The sequence below is a fragment of the Eptatretus burgeri genome, chromosome 15 (genome assembly GCF_056783735.1).
Source record: "Eptatretus burgeri isolate ZD-2024b chromosome 15, Ebu_testis_v1, whole genome shotgun sequence".
In the NCBI taxonomy this organism is placed as follows: Eukaryota; Metazoa; Chordata; class Myxini; order Myxiniformes; family Myxinidae; genus Eptatretus; species Eptatretus burgeri.
This window is the reverse complement of record NC_140975.1, coordinates 10252239-10277247: the sequence shown is the minus strand read 5'-3', so window position 1 is coordinate 10277247 and position 25009 is coordinate 10252239. Positions and strand designations below refer to the sequence as shown.

The window sequence follows — 25009 nt, the reverse complement described above, 5'->3', positions numbered from 1 at the left end:
GTCAACGATGTAGTCATAATGGAGACTCCACAATATGGCAAAACCTACCAGGTATGTTCATTCAGTGATGGACGTTCCACTTCCTGGTCGAAACGAGCGAACCAACGGCTGGCACCATCCTAAACGATTTCTATTCATTCCATTCCCACAGGGTATCTTTTGATCTCATTTGTTTTGGATTGCACGATGAGCAGAACACAAAAAGCCATTTGTGAACTGAAATGTGATGCACTCACAACGAAAGCAATTTCCTTTTTTATATATTTATTATTTTGTGGGATTTGGAGAAAAGACATGATCAAAGTGAAGAAACACCGACAGCATTTCCAGAAACTCGGGAGTGGCATCACAGTTGTTGATGTACTCAAGAGAATAAAATAAAAAAACACGATGGTCACTCACCTTCAGCAGTGTGGTGGACGTCGGGTCTAACCGGGAATTGCATTCAATCTGAAGAACAATTGAAACAATAAAAATTGATGACCTGCATCGACTTGCAGTTTGAGGTCAACCCAACCCGACTCATGATGTTTGCACATTCTTATGTACAACTCTGCCAAAATGTAAAGATCGCAGACATGAAAATCTCCAAGAAAAAGGTAAAATATCATATTGGGAATGATAAAACGGAAGGACTTTAATATGTGAAGAGGAAGAAGCATAAATAGCACGTTCTTTATGCAAGTACAAGGATGAGGACAATGTGACATGTGTCGTGCAAAGTGTTCCGCAAAACCAGAGACCATGCCCTTCCCACAAAACCAAGACTACCCACAATAACCACCTCCACCTTAGGCCCCAAATGAATACAACCAAGTCACAAGAATGCTTACCACAGCATCAAGCACAGGGGAAGAATCACCCACAACCAGCATAACCTGGCACCTGAAAAATAAATAGTGGAAAAAGTATTTTACAAAAGAACGGCGCAAGATGATTAAAAAAAGAAAACTAAACGACTTGTACCGATTGCTTTCACATACATCTTCAAAAAGTGCCGAGACAAAAACGAGGATATTCACCGCCCACGAACTATTACGAGTGCCATGCTACAAATATATATATATATATATATATATATATATATATATATATATATATATATATATTAATAATAATCACAAAAATACACCAAGAGGTAAACACGATGCCAATCATTTCCCTCACCCGTGATGGCAGCTTGGGCTGATGATCCTCAATTACCACTGCCGTTTACAACTGGGTATGCAAATCATGATGCCTTCACGACCAAGACTACTTTTCCAATCCAAGTACGTGTACAAGTTACCCTGGCCACTTTGGAGGACGGTTTGGCCCGACACCATTGTCATAATGAAGGCCTCAAGCTCAAAGACTAATTTCTATACAAACATGGTGATGTATTTCATTCCAGGCAAGGTCGCCGATGCCATTACATGACAAACTTATCCAACCTGTACTCACACAATTCCACAAACCTATTTGTTAACTTTAAACCAATGAGCCCCCATTGTGGGAAAATTGTAATCACAGAAGCTGTGCCAGGATTTCTATCAAATTAATGAGACCTCATGGAGAACTTCCAAGATGGTTCCACAATCTCGCACATCGGGTGCCGAGATGCCGTCCCAAATACGGGGCCGTGCCAGTCTCCTGTTGGTTAATCGATGAAAGGTTACTCGATGCTCACTGCCATTCAATGGCTGGAGAGGTTCTGACATCAGGCCGTGACTAAACGAACCAAATTTATCACGACTTGTGTGGCCACAACAAAAATATTTTCGATGCCAATGACGCACAAGCCCAACACGTAGCCTCACGTCAGCCGCGTCCAGGTGGAAGAGATTCCATTGCTACCACTACAGGACAATTACATTTGACATGGTAGACCACAAAAAGTGATAATAAACAGTGCAAGATGTTGCATTAAAAAAAAGAACTCGACATAATTTGACGTCATGACATCGACCAATATGCCCCAACCCACATTACACATACTTGTACCAAGTTTGATTTAGATCTCTTCAGCCATTCTCGAGTTATCGTGGTCATGAAAACCTATCACGCACGCACGGATGGACAACCCCAAAACATAATGCCTCCGGTGACTTCGTCAGTGGAGGCAGAAAAATTCAACAACTACACCAAACTTACGTGAGAGTCTTGTGGTGGGCAGTCAGAGCACCAGTTGGTCGCATTATGTCCAAGTCTCTGCGGCTGAAACAGATTCACCAGAAAGACCTCAGTAGTTACGAGGTAACCGTCGAATAATTCACCTGGAAGTCGAATAATTCAATCTAGGCCATTGAAACATCGCCAAACACAGGGATCTCTGCGGCAGATTGCATTTGTGCTATACGAGTCTAGCGAACCAGAAAAAAAGGACAAATTTAAACCAATCAAATCTAACAATCACAACATAATGAAGTCATATCCATCACGGTGAGCCAGTGCCACATTGGAAGCAGTTTAGAAAACTACTGCGCAGAAGAACAACTTGAAGCAAATTTTTAGGCAGTGTTCAACACAGCAAAAACGAGTCAAATACAACCACATTAATTTTCAAACCATTTCCTTGTTAAAAACGCCAAACTGTTGAGTTGCTATTGTGGAAATGAAAAGGATGGACAATGGCAATCAATTTTGAGAAGACAACAAAAACAATGTTAATTGGAGGAAGGCTGACACACCTGTGTGAATTATTAAAGTAACTGATGAGGGAAGAAAAGGGCCATTAAAGGGTCCCCATCCATCGGGACGATACTCTGTGCAGAGCGTTGGTGCTGCCGAAGCAGTCTCCTGGGCTATTGGGTACAATCCTGGATGGGTCGCCACTCCGACATAGGATACCAGCAAGCTGGCACTCATTTTGCCGACCTCAGAAGGATGACAGGCTGATTCAACCCCACCTGATATTAATTCAACAGCCGAGGAGGGTTTAAACTCAAGATCCGAGGATCCCAAGCCCACCACCCTAACTATCAAGCCAACACCAGGCATAAAGGGTCCCCACACCATTAATAATAATAATAATAATAATAATAATAATAATAATGGTAATAATAATAATAAAAATAAAAATAATAATTGAAAAAACACATCTGGAGCCGAATGTTAATTAGAGTGTATTTTATGATACAAGGGATCAAGTAATATTGCACGTTTTGTGCTGGTTTGCAGGGGTGGAGAGTCAGCATGAGACATGATGATGGGCCGAAATGAGGTTTCCATTCATCTCAGCAGAGATGGAGGATGCCATTCACAAAATGCATGGCACCTTTCATTGTTCATGGAGAAAGGAAATTATAATTGTGGACAATCCAGAAACACAGGTGGTGATTAGATCCACATCAGGTCAAACTGAGAATCGCATTTGTGGCAGACTGCGGTACGCATTGCACTTTCAGAGATTGGTAATTAAAATATATAATTGCAAAGTGGACTCCACAAGGGCTGCAGCTGGAACAACGAGAATCGTCTCGTTTAATGCTACCCCTTCGTCGATCCGTGGTCTTTACGCACGAGCCTCACAAGTAAATCACATAACAGATTGCACGACGCATGAACAATAATAATAATAATAATAATAATTTGAGGACCGGTGATGGAGACAAAGGGCAAGATATGGAGTTGAGAAGGTAGACTGAGAAGTGGTGGTACTTCGCACAAGAAGGTCCACCTTCACCTGGTGTGAATAGATGCGACATTTTTGGCTCGAGGAATAGTTGTGCAACATTAGGCTACCACCACACACCTGTCATATGAGTGAACGAAGAGCGACAAATTGTGGTGATTCAGATCATGAGCCATGTGCTCGCGATACATCTGCACCAAATCATGGTTGTTCAGGAGTTCATCCTGCAGAGAATACCGGCATCCCATGATTGATGTTGGGAGACAGCTTGCATGGCACTCTCCAGTTTCAAATCTACTTCCAAAACAAAGTTGTACCTGGCTGAAGTGATGAGTCATCAGAATATCCGTCAACGTGTTGGTCAACTCGGATAACTAGGAACAAGGGGGAAGTGCAAGAAGCATGTGATGACAACTACAACATGACAGAAATGGAACATTTGGCAACCTCAAAAACGTAAAGCAATTAAAAATAAATAAATAAATAAATAATTTAACGAGATGCGGTCATGGCGTTTTGCAATCAGACCAATGTGTACAAGTGACACATCCAAAAATTAAGTGAACCATAAGGAGGACTCACTTTCCCAGTTTTAACCAACTGTGAAATGTCTGGAGGAACAGATTTTTTTTTCCATCCACCCAAAGAATTGTTCGAGTTGTTGTGGAAGATAATATATATATATATATATATATATATATATATATATATATATATATATATATATATATATATATATATATATATATATATATATATATATATTGTGACGGATTTCAGAATCCAGTCTGATGAATGCATCCATACATCCAGGTCCTCAGACAGTTATTTCCTAAAATGCATGTTCAGATTGGCCCCATCCCCATGTCTAATGGGATATTAAATGTGATGCGTTGAGAAGGGTAAAGGATAGATCCCCTCTCTTATGGGAAGATTTTTTCTTTACGACAGAATTTACACACATTTCTTTCACGAACTCTGAAGCCGGCCCTCAATTTTCCTCAGCAATGTTCTTTCACGAGCTCTGAAGCCCGCCCTTATATTTCCTCAGCAACATTTCTTTCACAAACTCTGAAGCCAACCCTCATTCTTCCTGAGCAACATTCTTTCGCGAGCTCCGACGCCCGCCCTTTTTTGAGAGCGCACAAGTTATCATGGTAACCGTGCACAAGAGGGGTGGGGTGAGTTTGGGGCGTACTGCACCGCAGAGATATAAAACGAATGGAGGTCCGTTCTGAGGGGAGAGGAAAAGCGGAGGCGAAAGAAAGTCAGCGAGGGAGAAGAGAACGAGAAGAAAGCTTGAGAACCGAGCAAGAAGTGGGTGTGAGCGCGCAAAAGAGGAGAAGGAAGTGAGCGTGTGGTACGCGCGCAAAAGAGGAGAAGGAAGTGAGCGTGTGGTTCGCGCGTGGGTGTGAGCAGCGCCGCCAACAAGTGAGGCACGGGTCGGTCACCAACAACACCAGGGTCTAAACCCACGACAGACAATCTCGGTGCCCTCCAGACGTCGACTGGCGTTCAAGGCTGTTCGCGAGACTGTGCATGGCAAGGCTGGATGCTGTCGACGGACGTGACACGCACGCACACATTTCAGGACGTTTTCACTTCACGGACGACTACTTTCTGGTGAGAGAGACTATTGTCCCCCCCCCCCCCCCCAATGATCTGTTGGGTACCCATGTCTCTGTTTTGCTGCAAGTAAGTTGACCCCCGATAAGCATCTGCTCTTTGCCTCTTTCCTGGTATTTTGATTGATATTGCTTTGAAATTTATTCTTTCATTTACCTCAGAAAATAAAAAGTTCCTTCAATTTATGAATAATAAATCATTTGTTAATTTCCAACCTGTCCATGTTTGCCCTTTCCTTCCATTGGTCGCACATTGTTCGAACCGAGATAGACTGGGAGGTAGTTATAACAGATTTGACCATAAAGAGTCGGCACACACCAGCGGTTAAACGCTCGGCCGCCCTAATTAAAATCTAATAGAGATAACATTGGTGCTTTGCTGAGGGCGCACTCCCCGCTCAGGTAACCACGTGACCTCTAGTTAAATGGAATAATTAGACGGTGGATATTGGAACTCGTGGTTAACTGGGTGGCGTTCGTGGTTCTAAAACAACCCACCGTACCACAGTTAATTGTGAGTGGTGGCCCCAGGTCCGGCTCTACCGAGGACAACCGGGGATTAATCCCCCCCCCCCCCCCCCGAGTGACAAGCTGGTGTCTCGGTACCCGTGGCCGCAACAATATATATACATATACATACATATATATATATATATATATATATATATATATATATATATATATATATATATATATATATATATATATCTCTTCTTCTTTCGGCTGCTCCCGTTCGGGGTCGCAACAGCGGATCATCCGTTATGATCCGCATAATAATTTGGCATAGGTTTTAATTTGGCACACATCCTGGGTTAAAATTGCATGGCAATTATTAAACAAGAGAATAACCAGTGATGTCAGTTTGCAACATTGATTCGTTCTTTGCTCTTAAATTAAATAACACAGAAGCTTGGCAAATGCTACATGCTTAATTTGATCGGCCAATGATCACTCTTCCTTTTACTGGAAAATAAATCTATATGACAGTTATTAAACAGTCCACCAAAGTCTTGAAACTTTGTTTTTCAGTTTTTTCAAAATTGACTTATCCTGACATCTCTGGTTTTCCCCTTGTGGTCTATATATATATATATATATATATATATATATATTTTTTTTTTTTTACATACATGTATACGAAAGTGGGACATCATTGCAGACTGCAAGCAGAAGTTGAGGCGCAATGTTTTATGAAGTGGATTGTGAAAGATCTTTATGAAGTTGATTGTGAAGGATCATTACCTCTGCCATCAAAGGTAGATGGAGGTGATGTTTTCACTCCTGTCTATGTGTGAGCAGAATATATGTCTCAAAATTTATGGAAGGATTCAGATGAGACTTTTTGGATGAGTTGGGTAGGTGACAATTACAAGCTGATTAGATTTTGGTTAAGGTTCGGATGCAGATCCAACCCATCAGTGGGTTACAAAAAGTAAACTGTTCAGTCTGGTGGAGGTATGTGCTCAACTAAGTGTCGTTCTCGTTGTATATTTGCACACACACACACACACACACACACACACACACACACACACACACACACACACACACACACACACACACACACACACACACACACACACACACACACACACACACAAATCTAAGTGGATTGTAGTTGCATTCAGGAAGGAGGTAATCAACTTAAAGAAAATCACAAATGAGTGATCAGAATGAGCTCTTTAACACTTTACAGCTACAGTAATATTTATGTAAATTAGTCAAATGCGAAAACATAAAACTATTGTTTACACTCTCGTGGGTTGCTGGGCAACACGAAGAGGCAGAGTTTATGATTCCAAGTCGAAGCCAATTGCTAAGATTGAAAATTGGAACTTATAAAACGATGTGGAAAACAGATTGTCATGTTCTTGTTGCTGTTCCCATGCTGCACCTCATTAAAAGTCAGAGTTATTATTGTGTTAAATTATCATCTTTCCTTTTTGTTACGTTGATCAAATTTAGATTGGTAAAGGCCCGGTCACACCTTGACGTTTTAGCCAGCGATGGCAACGTATTAAAATGTATGTAAAACGCTGGCTTACATTGAACTTTTGATGTTTTTTTTTTAAAGATTCGGACGTATTCATAACGAGTTGATCTTATGTATAACGCATTGGTAACGGACACAGAACGTTTCGTTGTGTTATAGATAACTTATACCAACGAATGCTGAACCTGTTGTCGGCCTACACAACCGATGCCCAACGATAGTCTAACTTAGGCATAGCGCGTTGCACGCATCGCCGACGATGTCGTGACGTAGCCTATTAAAAGGCTGACGCACAACGATTCGAATCATAACTGCCGTAGAAATGGAAGTGTCAACATCGCGGTCACACCTTGGCGATCTTGCCAGCGTATGCCGACCTAAGAAAAATGTGTCTAAAACGTTGGGGCACGTCAAATACGGTATGAGTAAGTTTGGTATACGTGAGTAGAACGCTAAAGTACGCTATCATAAGTCGTAGTAAGTAGAGTACGTCAAGAAATTTTAAACATGTTCAAAATTTTACGACGTACTCGGCGTATGACACACGTTCCGCATGCGATGGGGATAAGTTTTACACACGATATGTGGATGCTTACACACGTCCACAAAGGCTACTTATAAGCTACTCATAAGTCGAAACACGTCGCGGTAATGTCTTTTTTACGCGAAACTTATTTCTAACTTATGTTTGACGTGCTTTGAACCAATTCTTTACGTAGTCCCAACACACATCGACGTGTGTAGACGTATTCCAATGACGTCTTCCGGTCGACAAAAAAAATAAATTAACATGCTTCTAGCTTACAACTGCCATATAAAGACGTGTTCCCAGCGGTTTTGGGAATTGGTATATAAAAATGGTGTTCATAAAAGGGGAACCCAACAGTGTTTGAGTCCTTTTTGAGTCGATATCCATGTCAGCAGTAACAGTATCAGTATCAGTATTAGTATTAGTATTAGTAGTAGTTTGTTCATGTTGGCAGTAGTAGGTGAGTGTGAGGGGGAGGGTGTGGGTTATGATGGATCGTCCTTGCGTTTAATGATTTAAATGATAAACTCAACGATTTAAATGGCTGCATCTCCACTATTGAAAGTAGACGCTTGCGCTCAACAATTGGATTTTTTTTTACACTCAACGACTTTTAAACGGTACCACTCAGCTATTTTCATTGTTTACAATGAACGATTTAAATTGCTGTCACTCGCCTTTGTTTTTTGACGCTGGGGTTTGGAAATTTGAAGCGTTTCTTCTGAACGTGTTAAAACGCTCAAACTCGACTATTTTAAATAGATGCTGCCGATGGACAATTGGAATCATAGCCAAGCTAGACATCGAAGTGTGAACATCCTCGCCATGCCGAAGAAAAGTTTGAAGAATGCTGCAAATAAGTGTCCTGGCCGTGGACGCTGACGCAAGGACGATCCGTTATACCGACGTCTTTCAGCCTATGAGTAACTTAAAAGTAACGTCTGTCGATGTGTGGCAACGATCGCGTAACGTGCCAACAACACGTTAATCATAGGTTAGAAATAAGTTTCGGGTATGCTAAACATTACCTCGGCGTGTCTCAACTTATGATTAACTTACAAGTAGCATGTGTTGACGTCTGTCAACGATCGCAGACCGTGCATACAACTTGTGGCCAGCATAGCGGAACGTGCGAGTCATACGCCGGCATACGTCGTGAAATTTCAAGCATGAAAAAATTTGAGGACAACCAAAAAGTACAACGTTTAAAGCCAACGTACAATGACGTATGGCAGTGTTTTTCAGCGTGCTCTCAATGTTATCAAAACTTACCCATAACGTATTCAACGTGTGCCAGCGTTTTAGAAAAAAAAAAATCAAAAATCGGCATACGTTGGCTAAAACGTCAAGGTGTGACCGGGCCTTAACAAAGTAACGATTTACATAATAGGCTGTAAGAAAGATAGAGATTCAATGTCCGATCTGCGTTTAATAGCCCCGATGTTAAATGCAGGACAAAAAAAAAAAGCACAGTACAAGTCATTATCCTGTGCAAGCAAAGCGAAGTTAAGCAATTGGTTCATGTCTGTCCGTCTGTCTGTTCACAGATGTCAATTTATGATCGAAGAACAACTTGTTTAAATTGAATGTTTTATTTTGAATATGAATCGTAAAACAAAACTTCCATTTTACAGTACTTTGACTCAGAATTCATTCTGATCGTGCATGCGCAGGGGGCAGAGAGATTTTTAAAAAAAAATTATTACTCTGCCTGTCTGGCAGTCAAACAAGATTGAAAATCATTCCAAACAGGAAATGTACTGTTTTTAAGGACACAAACAACAGTCACGATTAACTAAAGTAACGTATAAGATAGGGTGGTTGAAGAGACACGAAGAAAATGGCGGTAAATTCCAGAATTAAATTTTTATACAACTTTTACAATATTTTATTAGCCCCTGTTGGACTTGGTTTGAAACAGGGGCTTATGGATTGGGTCTGGTCTGTCCGTCACCATATTGTGAACATATATGGAGCGATTTTGTTCATACTTGGCACAAGCACATGATGGCATACACATGAGCTCACAATATTTTGTGATCTGATCAAAGATAGCCAGCTGGTAGACTGGCGGCCATTTTAGTTACAAAAACAAACAAACAAAAAATTCAGGTGTTGAACATGTTCTCAACCATTTCTCAGACATGCATTCACTGATCTTGTTCTATGTTTTTTTCATTCCTATACTGTGACGCATCTGTCATGAAAATAAAAATAAAAATTCAGATTACTCTTTTCAATTTCACTCCAAACACCTTTAAATCATACTTTGGTAAAATTTGATTGGTGTAAAAAACGCACATCTCACCCAGACCTATCGACTTAAAAACCCAAACCTATAACGAACCGTGTCTCACTGGTCACAACCTACTTCCCGACCACACCCCAATTGTCAAGTATTTTGAACAAGGCCCTTCATCTCCTCCATTAGTCAGAAACAATGTGCACAACATTTCCTGAACCTCCACGAACATCATTTCGACGTGGCTGTCCACTCAAGGACCTTTTAGCAAAAGCAAAACACCCAAAGCCCCACAGCAAACCCAAACTCCTGGCTTCCACAAATGCACAGCAACAACAACAACAAAAAAAATGCATCGTACACAAACATGTATGAGAAGAAAACAAATTCCACAGTTTTACCGCAGGACAAAAGTTCCCCATCATCTCCGATATGGATTGTACATACACATGGGTCATACACCTCATCACTTGTCAAAGATGTACCAAATACGTTGGAAAAACTGAGAACACTCGAAACATGCTTTAATAGCACACTGTCAGAGATTAGAAATTTTCAAACCAATGAGGGGAAATCTCTGCCGAACACGATACATTTTAATCTACCAGATCACTCGATGGATGATATTCAAATCTCGCCATTGAATCAATTGCAAATCAATCACACACCAAGATCCTGAGACGCAAGTCTTTTTGGATAACAAACTTCAAACAAAGTCCCCTCATGGTATAAATGGGAGGCAGCGCGAGGGGAATGGGAGGCAGCGCGAGGGGAAGACATATCCCGAAACTTATCACCAACCCTCCTTCCGACAGACTAGTCAAAATTTGAAAATTTTGGAACATAGAAAAGGTATTTCCAATCACTCCAAAGCACCTTTCACAACTGATTATCATCCCGACTGATCTTCTTGGGAATATTTTAGTCTCTTGGCTTTGTTACCTTTACCTGAAAAGGGATTTTTGACCGCAACTCACCCTCGGGAGACCACTTTTGACGGAAGACCCTCTGACAGTAAATTAATCCATTTCAACCCCTGCTGTCTGTGCGAGTTATTATGCAAGTTTAGCATTCGATTTTTTTTTCTACATCGTAAGGAACTTATTTTTAAATATTTCTAATTTGTTTTGCCAAGTTTCTTTGGCCTTCCAATCAATTTCCCATCTTTAACATTCCTAGTATCTAAAGATACTTATCCATTGTTACTTGAATTCCACATCTGGAAATATCTGTTTTGGGGGATAATTTCTCTGGGAATTGACTTCTTGGTGTAAAACTATTATTTTGAGTCTTGTCGAGTTTGATATCTTGGACATGGTGTGGGTTTATATTGGCTGTATGAGAAATTACAAATCAATGAAAAAAAATGTGGTAGCCCAAGACTTTGGGATTGTTTGGACAGGAAGAAAAACGAAAAACGAACAAAATCAAAGGATGAATCTGCCTGCTGTTGGCTTTGCGATTAAGGTCGCTGGCTTAAGATCTTAGGGTCCGAGTTAAAGCCCATCGTTTCGTTGAATTAACACCAGGTGGGTTGACTCAGCCCCTCATCCTTCGGAGGTCAACAAAATGAGTACCAGTTTACTAGTAACAGGGGGCATTGCCTCAGCGGCACAGCAGTGCCCCCAGAAAATGATGCAGCCAAGCAGCCACAGCCTGCATATGAATAAAATTAAAAAGATGAATTGTGGGAAATATTGCAGAATGCATGGAACAACCTCCCAATCAAATTTCTCCAGAAATTACAGGAAATAATTTCAAAATGGATATTTGCTGTTTTACATGTAAAGCAGTCACACCAAATCGACACTATTAAATGTCAGTGAGTGTGTGTCAGTGTGTCTCCTCCATAACTCCAAAAACCATGAAACCAAGAAGCCTGAAATTTGCATGCATACCAAGAAAATTCCAAGGAAGTGCAAGAGTGAAAATTGGGTGTTTGGGTTAATTAAAACACTCCTTTTGAAAACAATTATTTAATTATATCCTTTCTCAGGTGCATCCTCAGTCACTGTTCGATGGGGTCTTAAGGCATATCCTACCGAGGTAACCTCACTTGGGTCTGAAGCCATCATGTTTTTTGGCCTGCTCAACCATGCCTCAACTTGAAACAGGCCGGAATGTTTTAACGACAGTTTTTTTCCCCACTTTCCTCACTCATATTATTCAGGTCAGGTATGGAAGCATGTGCCAGAACAGCGCGTCGCTGCGTCCACTTTCCGCCGGTACTCCAGGGGCCTCAGTCTGGCCTTCCCCCAGGCAGATGCCAGGCCCATCCCAATCTCCTTGAGATGCTGGTCAACTTGCTGCAACCACGAGGCACGTGGTCGGCCCATTGGCCTCCTCCACTCACGAGACTCCCTCGTTGAGAGAATCTGGTGAGCAGGATCAGCAGCAGGAAAACGAGCCACATGTCCATACAGCCGCAAATGACACTCATGGACCATGCAGGTAACAAATCTCATCCGACTCTCTCTCAGCAACTGCTCGTTGGACACAAAATCCGACCAGCGATAGCCAAGGATTCTCCGAAGAGACCTGGTACCAAAGGAATCAAGTCTCCGTCTCAGATCCTTGGTCAGAGTCCAAGTCTCGCATCCATAGAGCAAGACTGGAAGCACCAAGGACCTGAAGACTCGGAATTTCGTCCTCCCGCACAGGTACCGGCAGCGCCACATCCCATGATCCAGTGAATCCATGACTCCCCAGGCCTGACACAGACGTCTATTGACCTCTGACTCACAGCCAGCAGAGACGTGAATATCACTGCCAAGGTAAGTGAATCTCTTCACGACCTCAACATCCTCACCACAAACAGGCACAGACAGGACAGCAGCATCCAAGATGTCATTGAAAGCCTGGATCTTAGTTTTGACCCAAGAAACCCGTAATCCCAGCGGCTCCGACTCCTCATTCAGCACCTCGAGGGCCCCCAAAAGGATATCTAAAGTCTCCGCAAAGATGACTGCATCATCTGCGAAATCAAGGTCCGAGATCTTGACATTCCCAAACGATGCACCGCAGCTTGATCTTTCCGACATCCTCCCGAGAATCCAGTCCATACAAGTGCTGAAAAGTGTGGGGGCCAGTACACACCCCTGACGAACTCCAGTAACAACTGGAAATAAGTCAGAGATGGTACCACCACACTTCACAGCACTTTCAGTACCAGAGTAGAGTTCAGACATCAGATCGATCAGTTTTGGTGGCACCCCACGAAGACCAAGAATCCTCCTGAGGGCATCCCGATTCACTGAATCAAATGCTTTACAGAGATCAACATAGGCTGCAAGCAGCCCCTGCCGAAACTCTCGTCTGAGTTCGGTGAGGACACGAAGAGCAAGGATACGGTCAATCGTTCACCTCTTTGGTGTAAAGCCTGACTGCTCTGGACGCTGGTGCTCAAGCAGATGGTGGCGAACCCTATCAAGAATTATCCGAGCAAAGACCTTGCCCGGCACTGAGAGCAGCGTCACCCCTCGGTAGTTGTTGCAGTCTTGGCGATCACCCTTCCCTTTCCAGAGAGGGACAACAAGGCCCCTCTTCCAATCAGTTGGGGGTGATGCCTTTGTTCCAGGCAGAGCACAAAACTGCATGCAACGACACGAGTGCAGCATTTCCATCAGCCTTGAGAAGTTCAGCATGGATGCCACAGATCCCTGGAGCTTTACCCTGTTTCAACCGGTTCACCGCAGCCCGTGTTTCCACAATCGAAGGTGGACCACAATTGATTGGAGGGCCAGCAACAGGGATTGTAACACCATTGACGTCCAACTCGACAGCTGGTGGATCAGCCTGGTGCAACCGCTCAAAGTAACCGGCCCAGTGGGCCTTCACTTCAGACTCCTCTGTTAAGAGCCTACCACTCTCTGCTCTAACTGCAGTGCTCCGAGGGATGGGCTTGGATGAACGCAATGCACAAATTCCCCTGAAAGCGGGACGAGAATCACCTGTTCACAGGCGATGCTCTACCCCCTCACAGATTCCTCGCACATAGGCCTCCTTGTCCACCCTTAGTGCACGTACAGTTTTACGCCTCAGCTCCCTGAACAGCTCAGCTCTGCCATTCAGCCTGGCCCTGCGACTCTGGTCAAAGGTATCCAGTGTCCCTTGAGAGACAAAATTCTTCTTTGCCCTGCGGTGAGTTCCAAGACATCCACCGGCAACATCAAGGACGGTGGTCTTGAAGGTAATCCATAACTCTTCAGGACCCCCCAAAGCACCCAGACACCCCAAATGTCCACTCAGCCTGTTCACAAACTCCTCAGCAGCTCTGTCATCCTTGAGCTTGCCAACATCCAGCCTCGGCTGGGATGGTACCATTCTCCAGGATTTAAGGTGCAGCTTTGGAGTTGCTACAACAAGCCGGTGGTCAGTATTGAGAAACTGAGCACTCCGGTAGACCCTGCAGTTCTGGATCATCCTCCAGCAACCGTCAATGAGGACATGGTCAATCTCCTTTGCCACACCGCCAGCATTGGAATACCAAGTCCAGCGATGAGCTTGTGGGCGCTGAAACCATGAACCAGCCACCCTAAGTCCATGACTTCTTGCAAAGTCAAGGAACTTAGTGCTATTCTGGTTCATAGTTCCTGACCTATGGGGACCAACACACATCTCATAACCATCCCTATCAGTTCCAGTCGATGCATTGAAATCCCCGAAGACTAGAAGTGTATCTCGTCTGGGGTACTGATCAACCACAGACTCGAGCGTGGCGTAAAATGTGTCCTTCACGGTGAGGTCACTCGCCTCAATCAGAGCATAGACAGAGACCAGGGAAATGACACCTAAGGAGTGACGAATCCTGAGTCTCATAATACGCTCGTTGACCGGTGCTACCTCAATTATCATTGGGGTCAGCTTATTGGACACAGCTTCAGCAACTCCTTGAGTATGGTAACCATCAGAGTGACCAGACCAATAGTAGGTGTAACCACCCACCATTATCTCGCCGCAATCCAGTCTCCGAACCTCAGAGAGTGCTGCAATACCGATGTCCAAATGCTTGAGCTCAGATGATAACAGACAGGTGATCATCCTCTCTTAGGGATAGGACATTCCAGGCACCCACCCGAAGGGACCGCCTCAGGTTAACCCAAGGAGATCGCCGTCTGGTGGACGACACCTCAGCACCACTCCGACACACTCTCCCGCAATCTGACCCAGGTATGTTACCCCGTGGTTTCCCTCCTATCATCAAAGATTGGGGGTCCCGAAGGCTTTGCCCCAATCCCGTCATCCGGTGAGCTGCCCTGCGAAGGGAAGCTGCACAGGAGGTACTCCCACGGAGTGGGTTTTCAGATTTTTTTGCGTTTTTGTGTTTTGCGGAGTGAAAATCCTGCCACCAACCTCCTGATAAAAAAGTAACCCAACTGCAGGAGGACGTCCGTAGACACAGTTGGGCACTAGATATGGATGGCCATTGGCTCACAAGGAGCTCCTCCACCCTTTGACAGGTTTTGTTTTTAATCCTGCTGGGTGTCCATATCCAAACACCCTCCTCACCAGAAAACCTGGTGGGGGGGACGGTTTAGTCGCCGACAACCCGACCATGGAACAGGTTAGTACAGGTTTACATGGTACCTGTAGTTTACATGGTACCTATAGTTACATGGTTAGTACGGGTACATGGTTTACAAGAATGCCTGTTATAGCTACGAATCACTGTATACATCACAATTTCAGTGCTATCGTTTTCAAATTCGGAGCTTGGAGCGATTTCATGCATTGTACGATGCAATTTTCTGTGACCTAATCTCACAGACGAATTAAAGTGTAAATAAAAATATTATTTCAGCTTTGAGGATTGGATATCGTCTGGACTAATTAAGTGTCAAAATCTGAAATCTGATAATTTAAAGAAATAACGAGTCTTATAACTAAGCCTACATACCTGTTTACTTTAAACAAGTAAGGCTATGGTCTCTCCTGCATGTGTAAAAAATAAAATGTGAAATTTCCAAAGCATTAAACTTATCTTATCCAACTGTTTGGAGAATTATATTGAGTGAACAAACTATTTAGGAACGTGCTAAAATTAACCAGGTTCATTGAGCTCGATGATCTAATGCATTCACTGCTCGATCTCATGTCCTGTTCCCCAGAGGGACTGCTTATCCATAGCGTCTGCCAGATCTGTGTATATTTTTGGAGGTTTCGCGGGATGCTCTACAAGGCATCAAAGCAAATCTGGTGAAAAACAGACGTTAAAAATAAAGTTATAATGTATGCACGGACCGTGAACTGATGCTCCACGTAATGCGTGCACAGACGAGCAGGCAATGTCGTGGATTATCTGCAATGTTTATTTCACGGGAGATTAAACTGACATCTCCAGGGTTGTTATACATGAAACGGCAACTATTTTGTGGAGAAAGTCATTATTTGAACAAATTCATTTCATTTCTTTAACTGCTGTGGGCACAGTGAAGACTGGCTTTAAATTTAAAGGGATCCTATATGGTATGCAGTCACAGCCTGGCCAGCCGCTCCTTATCAACCATTGAACTGGAGGGCCTGCTCGAGTGCTTAAGCCACTTGCCGAGGACCCTGCAGTGGTTAGCCGTGCCATGCGCAGTCATCCTGAGCGGACGGGGCCGTGCGCAGTCACCCTGAGCGGGTTGTTGTGAAACACTCAATTTCGGAGCCGTTTGCCGTACCAACGTATTTTCTAAATTACCGAGCCAATTTTTTTAATTTTTAATTTTTCACCTGTCACACGCAGCTGTTTATAAAGATTTTTGTTTGGGACCATATCCCTGAAATGTCTATCAATGCAACGTTGTTTTTCGGTGAAAGCTACTCAAGGTTTTTGGGTTGTATACAGTACGTACTGCAGTCGGTAATCACACTCCAACCTGCCGAGATCAGCCAAGCACTAGTGTGTTTGTGCGTGTGTGTGTGTGTGTGTGTGTGTTGCTTATAAAGCATAACATTCTCTCTGCGATCTCTCCTACCTTTCTCTCTCTCTCATCCTTGCTCTAACCCCTCCCACTCTCCTTTTCGTGTCCGGGCGGCATTAGTCTCCGGGTCGTATTTGTAGTATGACCGGTAGAAAATGGATTTCAGACATTTTGTTTTCATCTTCACTGTTATTCTATGCAGAATCACCGAGATCGTGGGAATCGTAATCCATGCTCCAGCACATGTCTGCCTTCCCTTCCTCTCATGTCACACAATCTTCCCTTCCCACACCCCCTCCTCGCTCACACACCTCTCCTCTCTTGAGCCACCTCCTTTTCTCCCCCTTTAGTATTCCTGTCAGCAAAGTGATGGGTGGCATTTTCTGGTATTAAAATTCAATTAATTAATATTGTAAAAATGAATTCTTTTTTTTTCTTTTATAAAACATCATTATTATACCATTTTATTTATCAACCTCTGCCCAATGTTTAAATAAAAATGTTAATTTTCAAGGTGGCTTTAGACTTGCACATTAATTTGTGTATGTGTTGTGTGTGGTGGAGATCAGAGGGTTGCTGGTGCTGGCGATACCTTGGAAGTGGCCCAGTCAATCCAACCCTTTGCACAAGTGTCGATGTTAATCAGCACTAAACCCTCCACAAATGCTGGATGATTCAACTGTGGGTTGCCAGAAAGAGGGGAGGGAGGTGGGGGAGGGAGTGGGGTTGAGGACATTTATTGATGTCATGCAAAGACCGTCGAAAGCACGAGCTAAAATTGATCAGAAGCTGTAAAAGGCAAAGCTTTTCAACCAATCAGCATCTGAAAGCTTGAGCGGGAATAAATAATGACCCATTTACCTGTATACCAAACAAACCTGTAAACAAAAGCTGTAAAGAACATTAATCATGATAGAATGAAGAACAAACAATTTGTAGTTAGTAATGCAGGCTACCAATGTTTTGTTTGATGCATCACAAGATAGGAAACAAAACTTTCAAAACTACCACCATTTCAATTGTGTGTAGATCGGGAGCAGGATGGCGGCGAACCTGATGCTGCAGAGAGGCACAATCAGCAGGATGTTGGAAGCTAGTTGCTTTGAGGGGTATGTTGGTCTACAGCAAGAATTGGCCAACAAGCTTCTGACGTCTGATGCCACGGCCACAATGAACAGCGAGAATCACAACACATTGCCAAGACTTTCAATTGCTCAAAGTAAACAGCTCATGAACGGCGATTTTACTGCAGATAGTTTGTAGTTTGATCACTTTCAAAAATGTCGAATTTAATCATTCTTGTAGCCTCCTGGTCTGTTTTGTTGTTTTTTTGCAGACGGCACGAGACTACAGTACGACTGGAAAACTCCCTCGCAGAATGCCAGCAAATCCCAAAGGCCTTATTGAGATGGGTCATGACAATCATTTGATACACCAATGCCAGATCGAGCTAAAACACTCAACGAACACAGGGAATATCTAACATGACCCGTTATGAGAACACGAGCTTCTCTCACGCAGAAAAAAAACCCGAAAACCTGTTGCTCATGCAATCATCATGGCATGCCGAATGTAAAAAAAAAAAAAGCCAGATGCATGAGTATCAAGCTGGTATTGACAACAATTGTGAGCGCACTTTTCAACGATGGAATAAGCGTCAAGTTGACCATCCTGCTTCCACTCGATTCCGAGCAGTTGAGTACCAAAATGCAAAAGAAGAGCACAAGGTTGCAAACAAAATGTCAACATGTCACAATCATACCCAGAAATGAACCAAAAACTTTCCCATGATAAAACGACTCGATCCAAATGAATTTATTCAAAAATAAAATAAATAATCAAAACCATTTTGTTAACATGCAGACTGCACTTGAAAGCACAAAACAAGGGTAAGAACATTTCTAAAGCCACCAATAGCAAATATCCATCAATGGGAGGCATCGTAATTGGTCACATAATTTAAAAAGAACCATAAACTGAAAGTAGAATCAAGGTGTCAGTCTGGCAAAAGAACAGATTTGTTTTGAATGCAACACTACCAAGCACAATGACTTGCATACATTCAAGCAACTCTATGAGCCTAGACTTTGAAAACAAATTTAAAAATAAAAATAAGCATTCCACTTATAACGTACTTTGTCTGAAAATATTTCGAATCAAGACAAATCTCTTGTCGTAAATATTATGCTCCATTTAAGAAACCAAATTTGTGCAGTGCAAACTGAAAACTTTATAACCAAAAATAAGCATAATGGGACAAAGTGGGGATTGCTTTATGACTGGGGAACTCACGGCAAACCGAGTGAGGATGTAGGCTCCTGCTCCCACCCCGATGCCAATGACACTTTTTAGGCTGCCAAACACAAACAGACATGTCAACAATCAGACCCAGCAAATACTGCAACATCCACTGCAAACAGTGACATGAGAAATATAATAAAAAAAACCCAGAAACCAACCGGTCAAGTAGAAAACTGAAATCGGAATAAATGTGAAAAAGATGATGTTAAAAGATTTCCTGAAATGATAAAGGTTCCATTGAATGATGGTAGGTGACATCAGTGGACCAAAAATAAAACAAAAAATAAAAACATAGCACCACACATCCTGAAGCTCACCTATATCTGGAACAGCAGTCACTCAAACCCTTCGCAGACCCACTTGGACCCTGATTTTTTTTTAATGCCATGAACAAACTATGGTAGATCATGGGTGATGAAGGTTGTTGTCAAGTTTCATCAGAATCGTGTGTGTAGTTCTCGCAAAAGAGAGAAAATATCTATTTTGGGGGTCAAACCGCCCCCCCCGGTAGATCCCTTCAATGAGTACAGCTTTTAATGTGGTCAATAAATTTTGGTACATCATCTAAATAGCGTGTGTAGTTTTGGAGAAGAGAGCAAATATCCTGATTTTGGGGGGTGGGGTAAAAAAAAACAACCCCTGTAGACTCCCTTAATGAGCGCAGATTTTGATGCAACAAATACACCTTCATTAGGCATCAGATATGAAGCTTTTGGCCAAGTTTCATCAAAATCGTGCATTTGGTTCAAGAAATAATGACAAGTGTTTACGGACTGCTGTGACTGACTGACTCACTAACACTGCTCGATCACATAAGCTCACCTGACTAAAGTCCAGGTGAACGAACAATGGAACAATCAAGGTATTTTAAGTATTTAAAAGAAGCGTGGCCCTTAATGGAATCATCTCACTCTTCCTGTCCAGGCTGGAGTTCCTCAAGGCAGTGTTCTTGGTCCTGTGCTTTTTCTGGTTTTCATCAACGATTTCTCAGATCCCTGGAAAATCATCTATCTACTTGCTGATGAGTCGACCCTCTGCTGTACCATCTCTCTCATCCCTCTGATCGGCAGGCAGCTGCCTCTCCCCTCTCTGCAAATCTCGATAAAATCACAAGCTGGTCAAACACTTGAACTATACGTCTTTCAATCCTGACAAATCTCACACCTTCACGATGGCTCTCCGAAAGGACCATCTGGAAAACAACCCCATCTACTTTCTCAACAATCCTCTTGAAGAAGTCCTTTCATTCAAGCTTTTGGGTCTCACGATCTGCCCCAATCTTTCCTGGGAAAACCACATCTCAAAGCTGGCCGACAAAGCCAGTTGCCAACTGGGAATCCTACGTCGTGCAAACTCCTACCTTGGCACACCTGAGCTCCTGACCACGTACAAAGCTTTCATCCACAGTCTGATGGAGTACTGCTCCTCCCTCTGGGGTGGTGCTCCTGCCTCACACTGAGCTTGACTTCACACTGTGGGAACGGAGGCTTATAGGATCATTGGCATTTCCCATGATGAAGCCAAGTCTTTGGGTCTCACTCTCTCAAAAGAGGCAGGAAGGTGGTCTTTCTGTCTTCTGCAGTCTCTTCTCCAGCCTTGCCCCTCCTATATTTCCTCAGGGCACTCAAGGTCCACCAAAAACCCTCTTCTGGTGAAACTGCCAAAATCAAGAATCACTGCTCACCTTCACTCTTTCATTCCTCTTTTTTTTCCAGCCTCTGGAACAAACCCCCCACATTCTCTTCAATCCCACTCCTCCTTCCAGGTCTTCAAAACAGCTGTTCATCACCATCTCTTATCTTCCCCCATCCAAAATCTTGATCTTTACTACCCCCGTTAATCCACCCCAAACCCACCTCCTTCAAAATTCTCTGTTTTCCTTCCTGAAAGTCCCTGCAGTACCAAGTTGTTTATCCAATGTACTCAGTCACATCCCTAAACCCTCCACAGGTATCCTATTGTCTTTGCTCCCCATCTTGTGCTTCCCTCTCCCACCCCTCGTCTCCTGCCTTGTTATGTTTCTGTGTATCAGCTCTTCCATGAGCTTAGACTTGGAAAACGAACAAACAAAAAAACCTGATAATTTTAACCAAAAAATTTTCAGACCAGAATACATTCCAGTTTTCTCGTCACCAAAATAGGCACCAATGAGGTCATGCATGCCCAGATATGGCACAACTGCTCGTTATAAAGTTTTATTCATGAAGATTAAATGCATTACAATATTCACTGTAAAACTAGCATTACCTTTTAAGGATTTCTGGTGTATTTATTTATTTTCAGAGAATGGTTTGGCTCCATTCCAATGGTACAATTTAGTGTTCATCCCAAGGTGCCTTGAAAGTATTTTGAGGAAACTACAAAGTGCAGATTTCAACCGCAACCACACACAGATCAGACAAAGCAAGGTTTCATGGTCGTGGTTGCTTCTCTTGCTCCTCCAAGTGATCTGCTTCCAAAAAGCTAAGTAATCGTTCATGGATTGGTCCGTGTTACCGTTGATTTTGTGTTCCATGTGTCGATTATTCACATTGCGTACGAACACCCATGTATTTTTTCAAGCTCATTCTATCTATTCTGATTCTGCGTGTATGCCTGGTGTTGGCTTAATGGCTAAGGTGGTGAGCTTGAGACTCGAGGGTCCTGAGTTCTAATCCTGCTTTGCTGTTGATTTAATATCAGGTGGGGATGACTCAGCCCGTCATCCTTCTGAGGTCAGCAAAATGAGTACCAGCTTGGTGGTATCCTGTGACGGAGTGGCGACCAGTCCAGGATTGTGCCCAATAGCCAAGGAGACCGCTTAGACAGCACGAACGCTCTGCACAGAGCATGGTCCTGATGGATGGATGGATTCCGCGTCTCAGGCTCGGATAGTTTTGGGCCTACCCGTCTTTAGCTCGCCTGTTCGAAGAACAGAGCTCAAGTGATACCCCCGGCATGAGCGTCAGCGTGATAAATGTTTAAGTTTTTGGTGCAAGTTATTTTTTCCTTTCCATTGTTTTTATCGACCACACTATTTTTTATACGCCCAATATATATATATATATATATATATATATATATATATATATATATATATATATATATATATATATATATATATATATATATATATATATATATATATATATATATATATATATATATATATATATATATATATATATATATATATATATATATATATATATATATATATATATCGGGGCGTATTATGTGATACCGGTCGTCCGTCTGTCTGTCTGTCCGTTCCTGTCCGCACTCTAACTCCCAAAGTTTTCAACTTTCACGTTTCATATTTGGTACGGAGGTACAGACTGCGGAGACGGTGTGTCATGACAAAGGTTAGTCATCGAAAGTGGTTGCCATGGCAACCAGGATGCTGTTTTCCATCCGTTCCTGTCCGCACTCTCACTCCCAAAGTTTTCAACTTTCACGTTTCATATTTGGTACATAGGTACAGACTGTGGAGACGGTGTGTCGTGACATACGTTCGTCATCTTAAGTGGTTGCCATGACAACCAGGATGCTGTTTTCCATTTCGTAGCACAATTCTGTATATACCTTCTTGTTCGGGCATATATTGTGCTCACCTGCGCTCTTGTTACTGATTACAATATACAAATACATATATTGCTTTGGAATTATTTGGATCAGACTTCACTGCAATGCTTTATAAAAAATATTAATTATTAGACTCGTCTTTTCAAAACGATAAATGTATAAACAGGCGAGCATTGGGTGGCTTTGACACCAACTCTCTGGTTTTTCTCACGTTCACTACGAAAAGTGGATGGAGGTTATGTTTTTCACCCATGTTTGTTTGTTTGTTACCCACTTAGCATGTCTCCATCCCGTGTCCAATTATTCACTATCTCACTTCAATTATTCCTCCCTCATGCCATCAGTTCAATAATAATAATAATAATAATAATAATAATAAAAACGTGCACCGTACTTTCATTTTTTTTTGTCTATCGTATTTTTGGTCGACTTCCTTCAGAAATATTCCCCTCATTAAATCAGTCCCCTTCCACCATGCTTCAAAATCATTCCCTTTTTCCCTTCATTCCTTCTCAAAACAACCTCAAATAGCAAATGTCATTAATTCTCAATGCATTTATTAATTCATTAACTCAAACTTTTCATCCCAATCTCCACTCCATCAGTTAAAATCTTTACAAATAAGAAATTAAAATTCTTCTACCTTCACACAGTACCTTCAGAAAGTATTCACACCCCTCGACTTTTGTCACATTTTGTTGTGTTGCAGCCTGAATTTAAAATGGATTAAATTAAAAATAATTGTCACCGATCTACACAAAATACCATATAATGATAAAGTGAAAACATGTTTTTAGAAAAATGTTTGCAATTTAATTAAAAATGAAAACCTGAAATGTTTTGCGTCAGGAAGTATTCAACCCCTTCGCCACAACACTATTAACTGAGCTCAGGTGCACCCAATTCCTTTGATCACCCTTGAGATGTCTACAACTAGATTGAGTCAACCTGTGGCCAATTCAACTGAATGGACATGATTTAGAAAGAAACACACCTTTCTATATCCTTGGTAGCTTGTGTCCAAGTTTCATCAAAATGCTAGATTCAAGCGTTAATGGGTCCCACAGCTGACGGTGCAAGTCAGAGCAGAAACTCTTCCATGAACTCCAAGATAGAATTGTGAGAAGACAAATTTGGGGAAGTGTATAAAACAATTTCTATCATGTTGAAAGTTCCCAAGAGCACAGTGAGCTCCATCATTAGGAAATGGAAAGAATATGGAACTACCACGACCCTTCCTTGAGCTGTCAGTCTGACCAACTGAACAACCGGGCAAGGATGGACGGACCTTGATCAGGGAGGTGACCAAGAACCCAATGACCACTCTGACAGAACTACAGAACTCATTGCCTGAGATGGGAGAACCTTCTGGAAGGACAATAATCTCGGGAGCACTTCATAAATACAGGCTTTATGGAAGAGTGGCCAGATAGCAATCACTCCTGAGAAAAAGGCACATGACAGCACACCTGGAGTTTGCAAAAAAGCACGTGAAAGACTGAGAGCATGAGGCAAAATATTCTGTGGTCTGATGAAACAAAAACTTGAAAATCGAATTCTTTGGCCTGAATGTACTACGTCTGGTGGAATAACCCATCCAACACCATCCCTACCGTGAAGCATGGTGGTGGCAGCATCATGTGATGGGAATGCTTTTCAGTGGCAGGGACTGGGAGACTTGCAAGGATAGAGGGAACAATGAATGGAGCCAAATACAGGCAAATCCTTGAGGAGAACCTGCTTCAGAGTGCAAAAGACAGACTGCAACGAAGATTTTTGTTCCAACAGGACAATGACCTCAAGTGTACAGCTAAAGAAACACTGAAATGGCTTTAGAACAAGAACGTGAAAGTCTTTGAGTGGCCCAGTTAAAGCGCAGAATCTGTGGAAAGACTTGAAGATTGCTGTTCACCAACGTTCCCCATTCAACTTGACAGAGCTTTAGCAAAACTGCAAGGAAGAATGGGAGAAAATCCCCAAATCCAGATGTGCAAATTTGATGGAAACATTCCCAAGAAGACTCGAAGTTGTAATCACTGCCAAAGGCGCCGATACAAAGTGTTGACTCAGGGTGTTGAATACTTATTGACGCAAGATATTTCGGCTTTTCATTTTCAATTGTAAAAATTTCTAAAAACATGTTTTCACTTTGTCATTATGGGGTATTTTGTGTAGATCAGCGACAATTAAAAAAAAAAGTTAATCCATTTTAAATTCATGCAGTAACACAACAAAAC

At 42.4% G+C, this 25009-nt stretch overlaps 1 protein-coding gene across 4 annotated transcripts in view; it reads right to left on the bottom strand.

The window, feature by feature from the left end:
• Positions 1–25009, bottom strand: part of LOC147011477 (protein NDRG3-like) — a 161324-nt gene that overhangs the window by 12651 nt on the left and 123664 nt on the right. For all 4 annotated transcript variants that reach the window (XM_085856892.1, XM_085856891.1, XM_085856893.1 and 1 more), the window contains 7 exons: positions 19200–19260; positions 17500–17586; positions 3931–3987; positions 3734–3837; positions 2134–2196; positions 834–885; positions 403–450 (listed from right to left, as the gene is read on the bottom strand). In XM_085856892.1, the coding sequence (XP_085713018.1) occupies positions 403–450; positions 834–885; positions 2134–2196; positions 3734–3837; positions 3931–3987; positions 17500–17586; positions 19200–19260 (472 nt within the window). The remainder of the gene's footprint in view (positions 1–402; positions 451–833; positions 886–2133; positions 2197–3733; positions 3838–3930; positions 3988–17499; positions 17587–19199; positions 19261–25009) is intronic.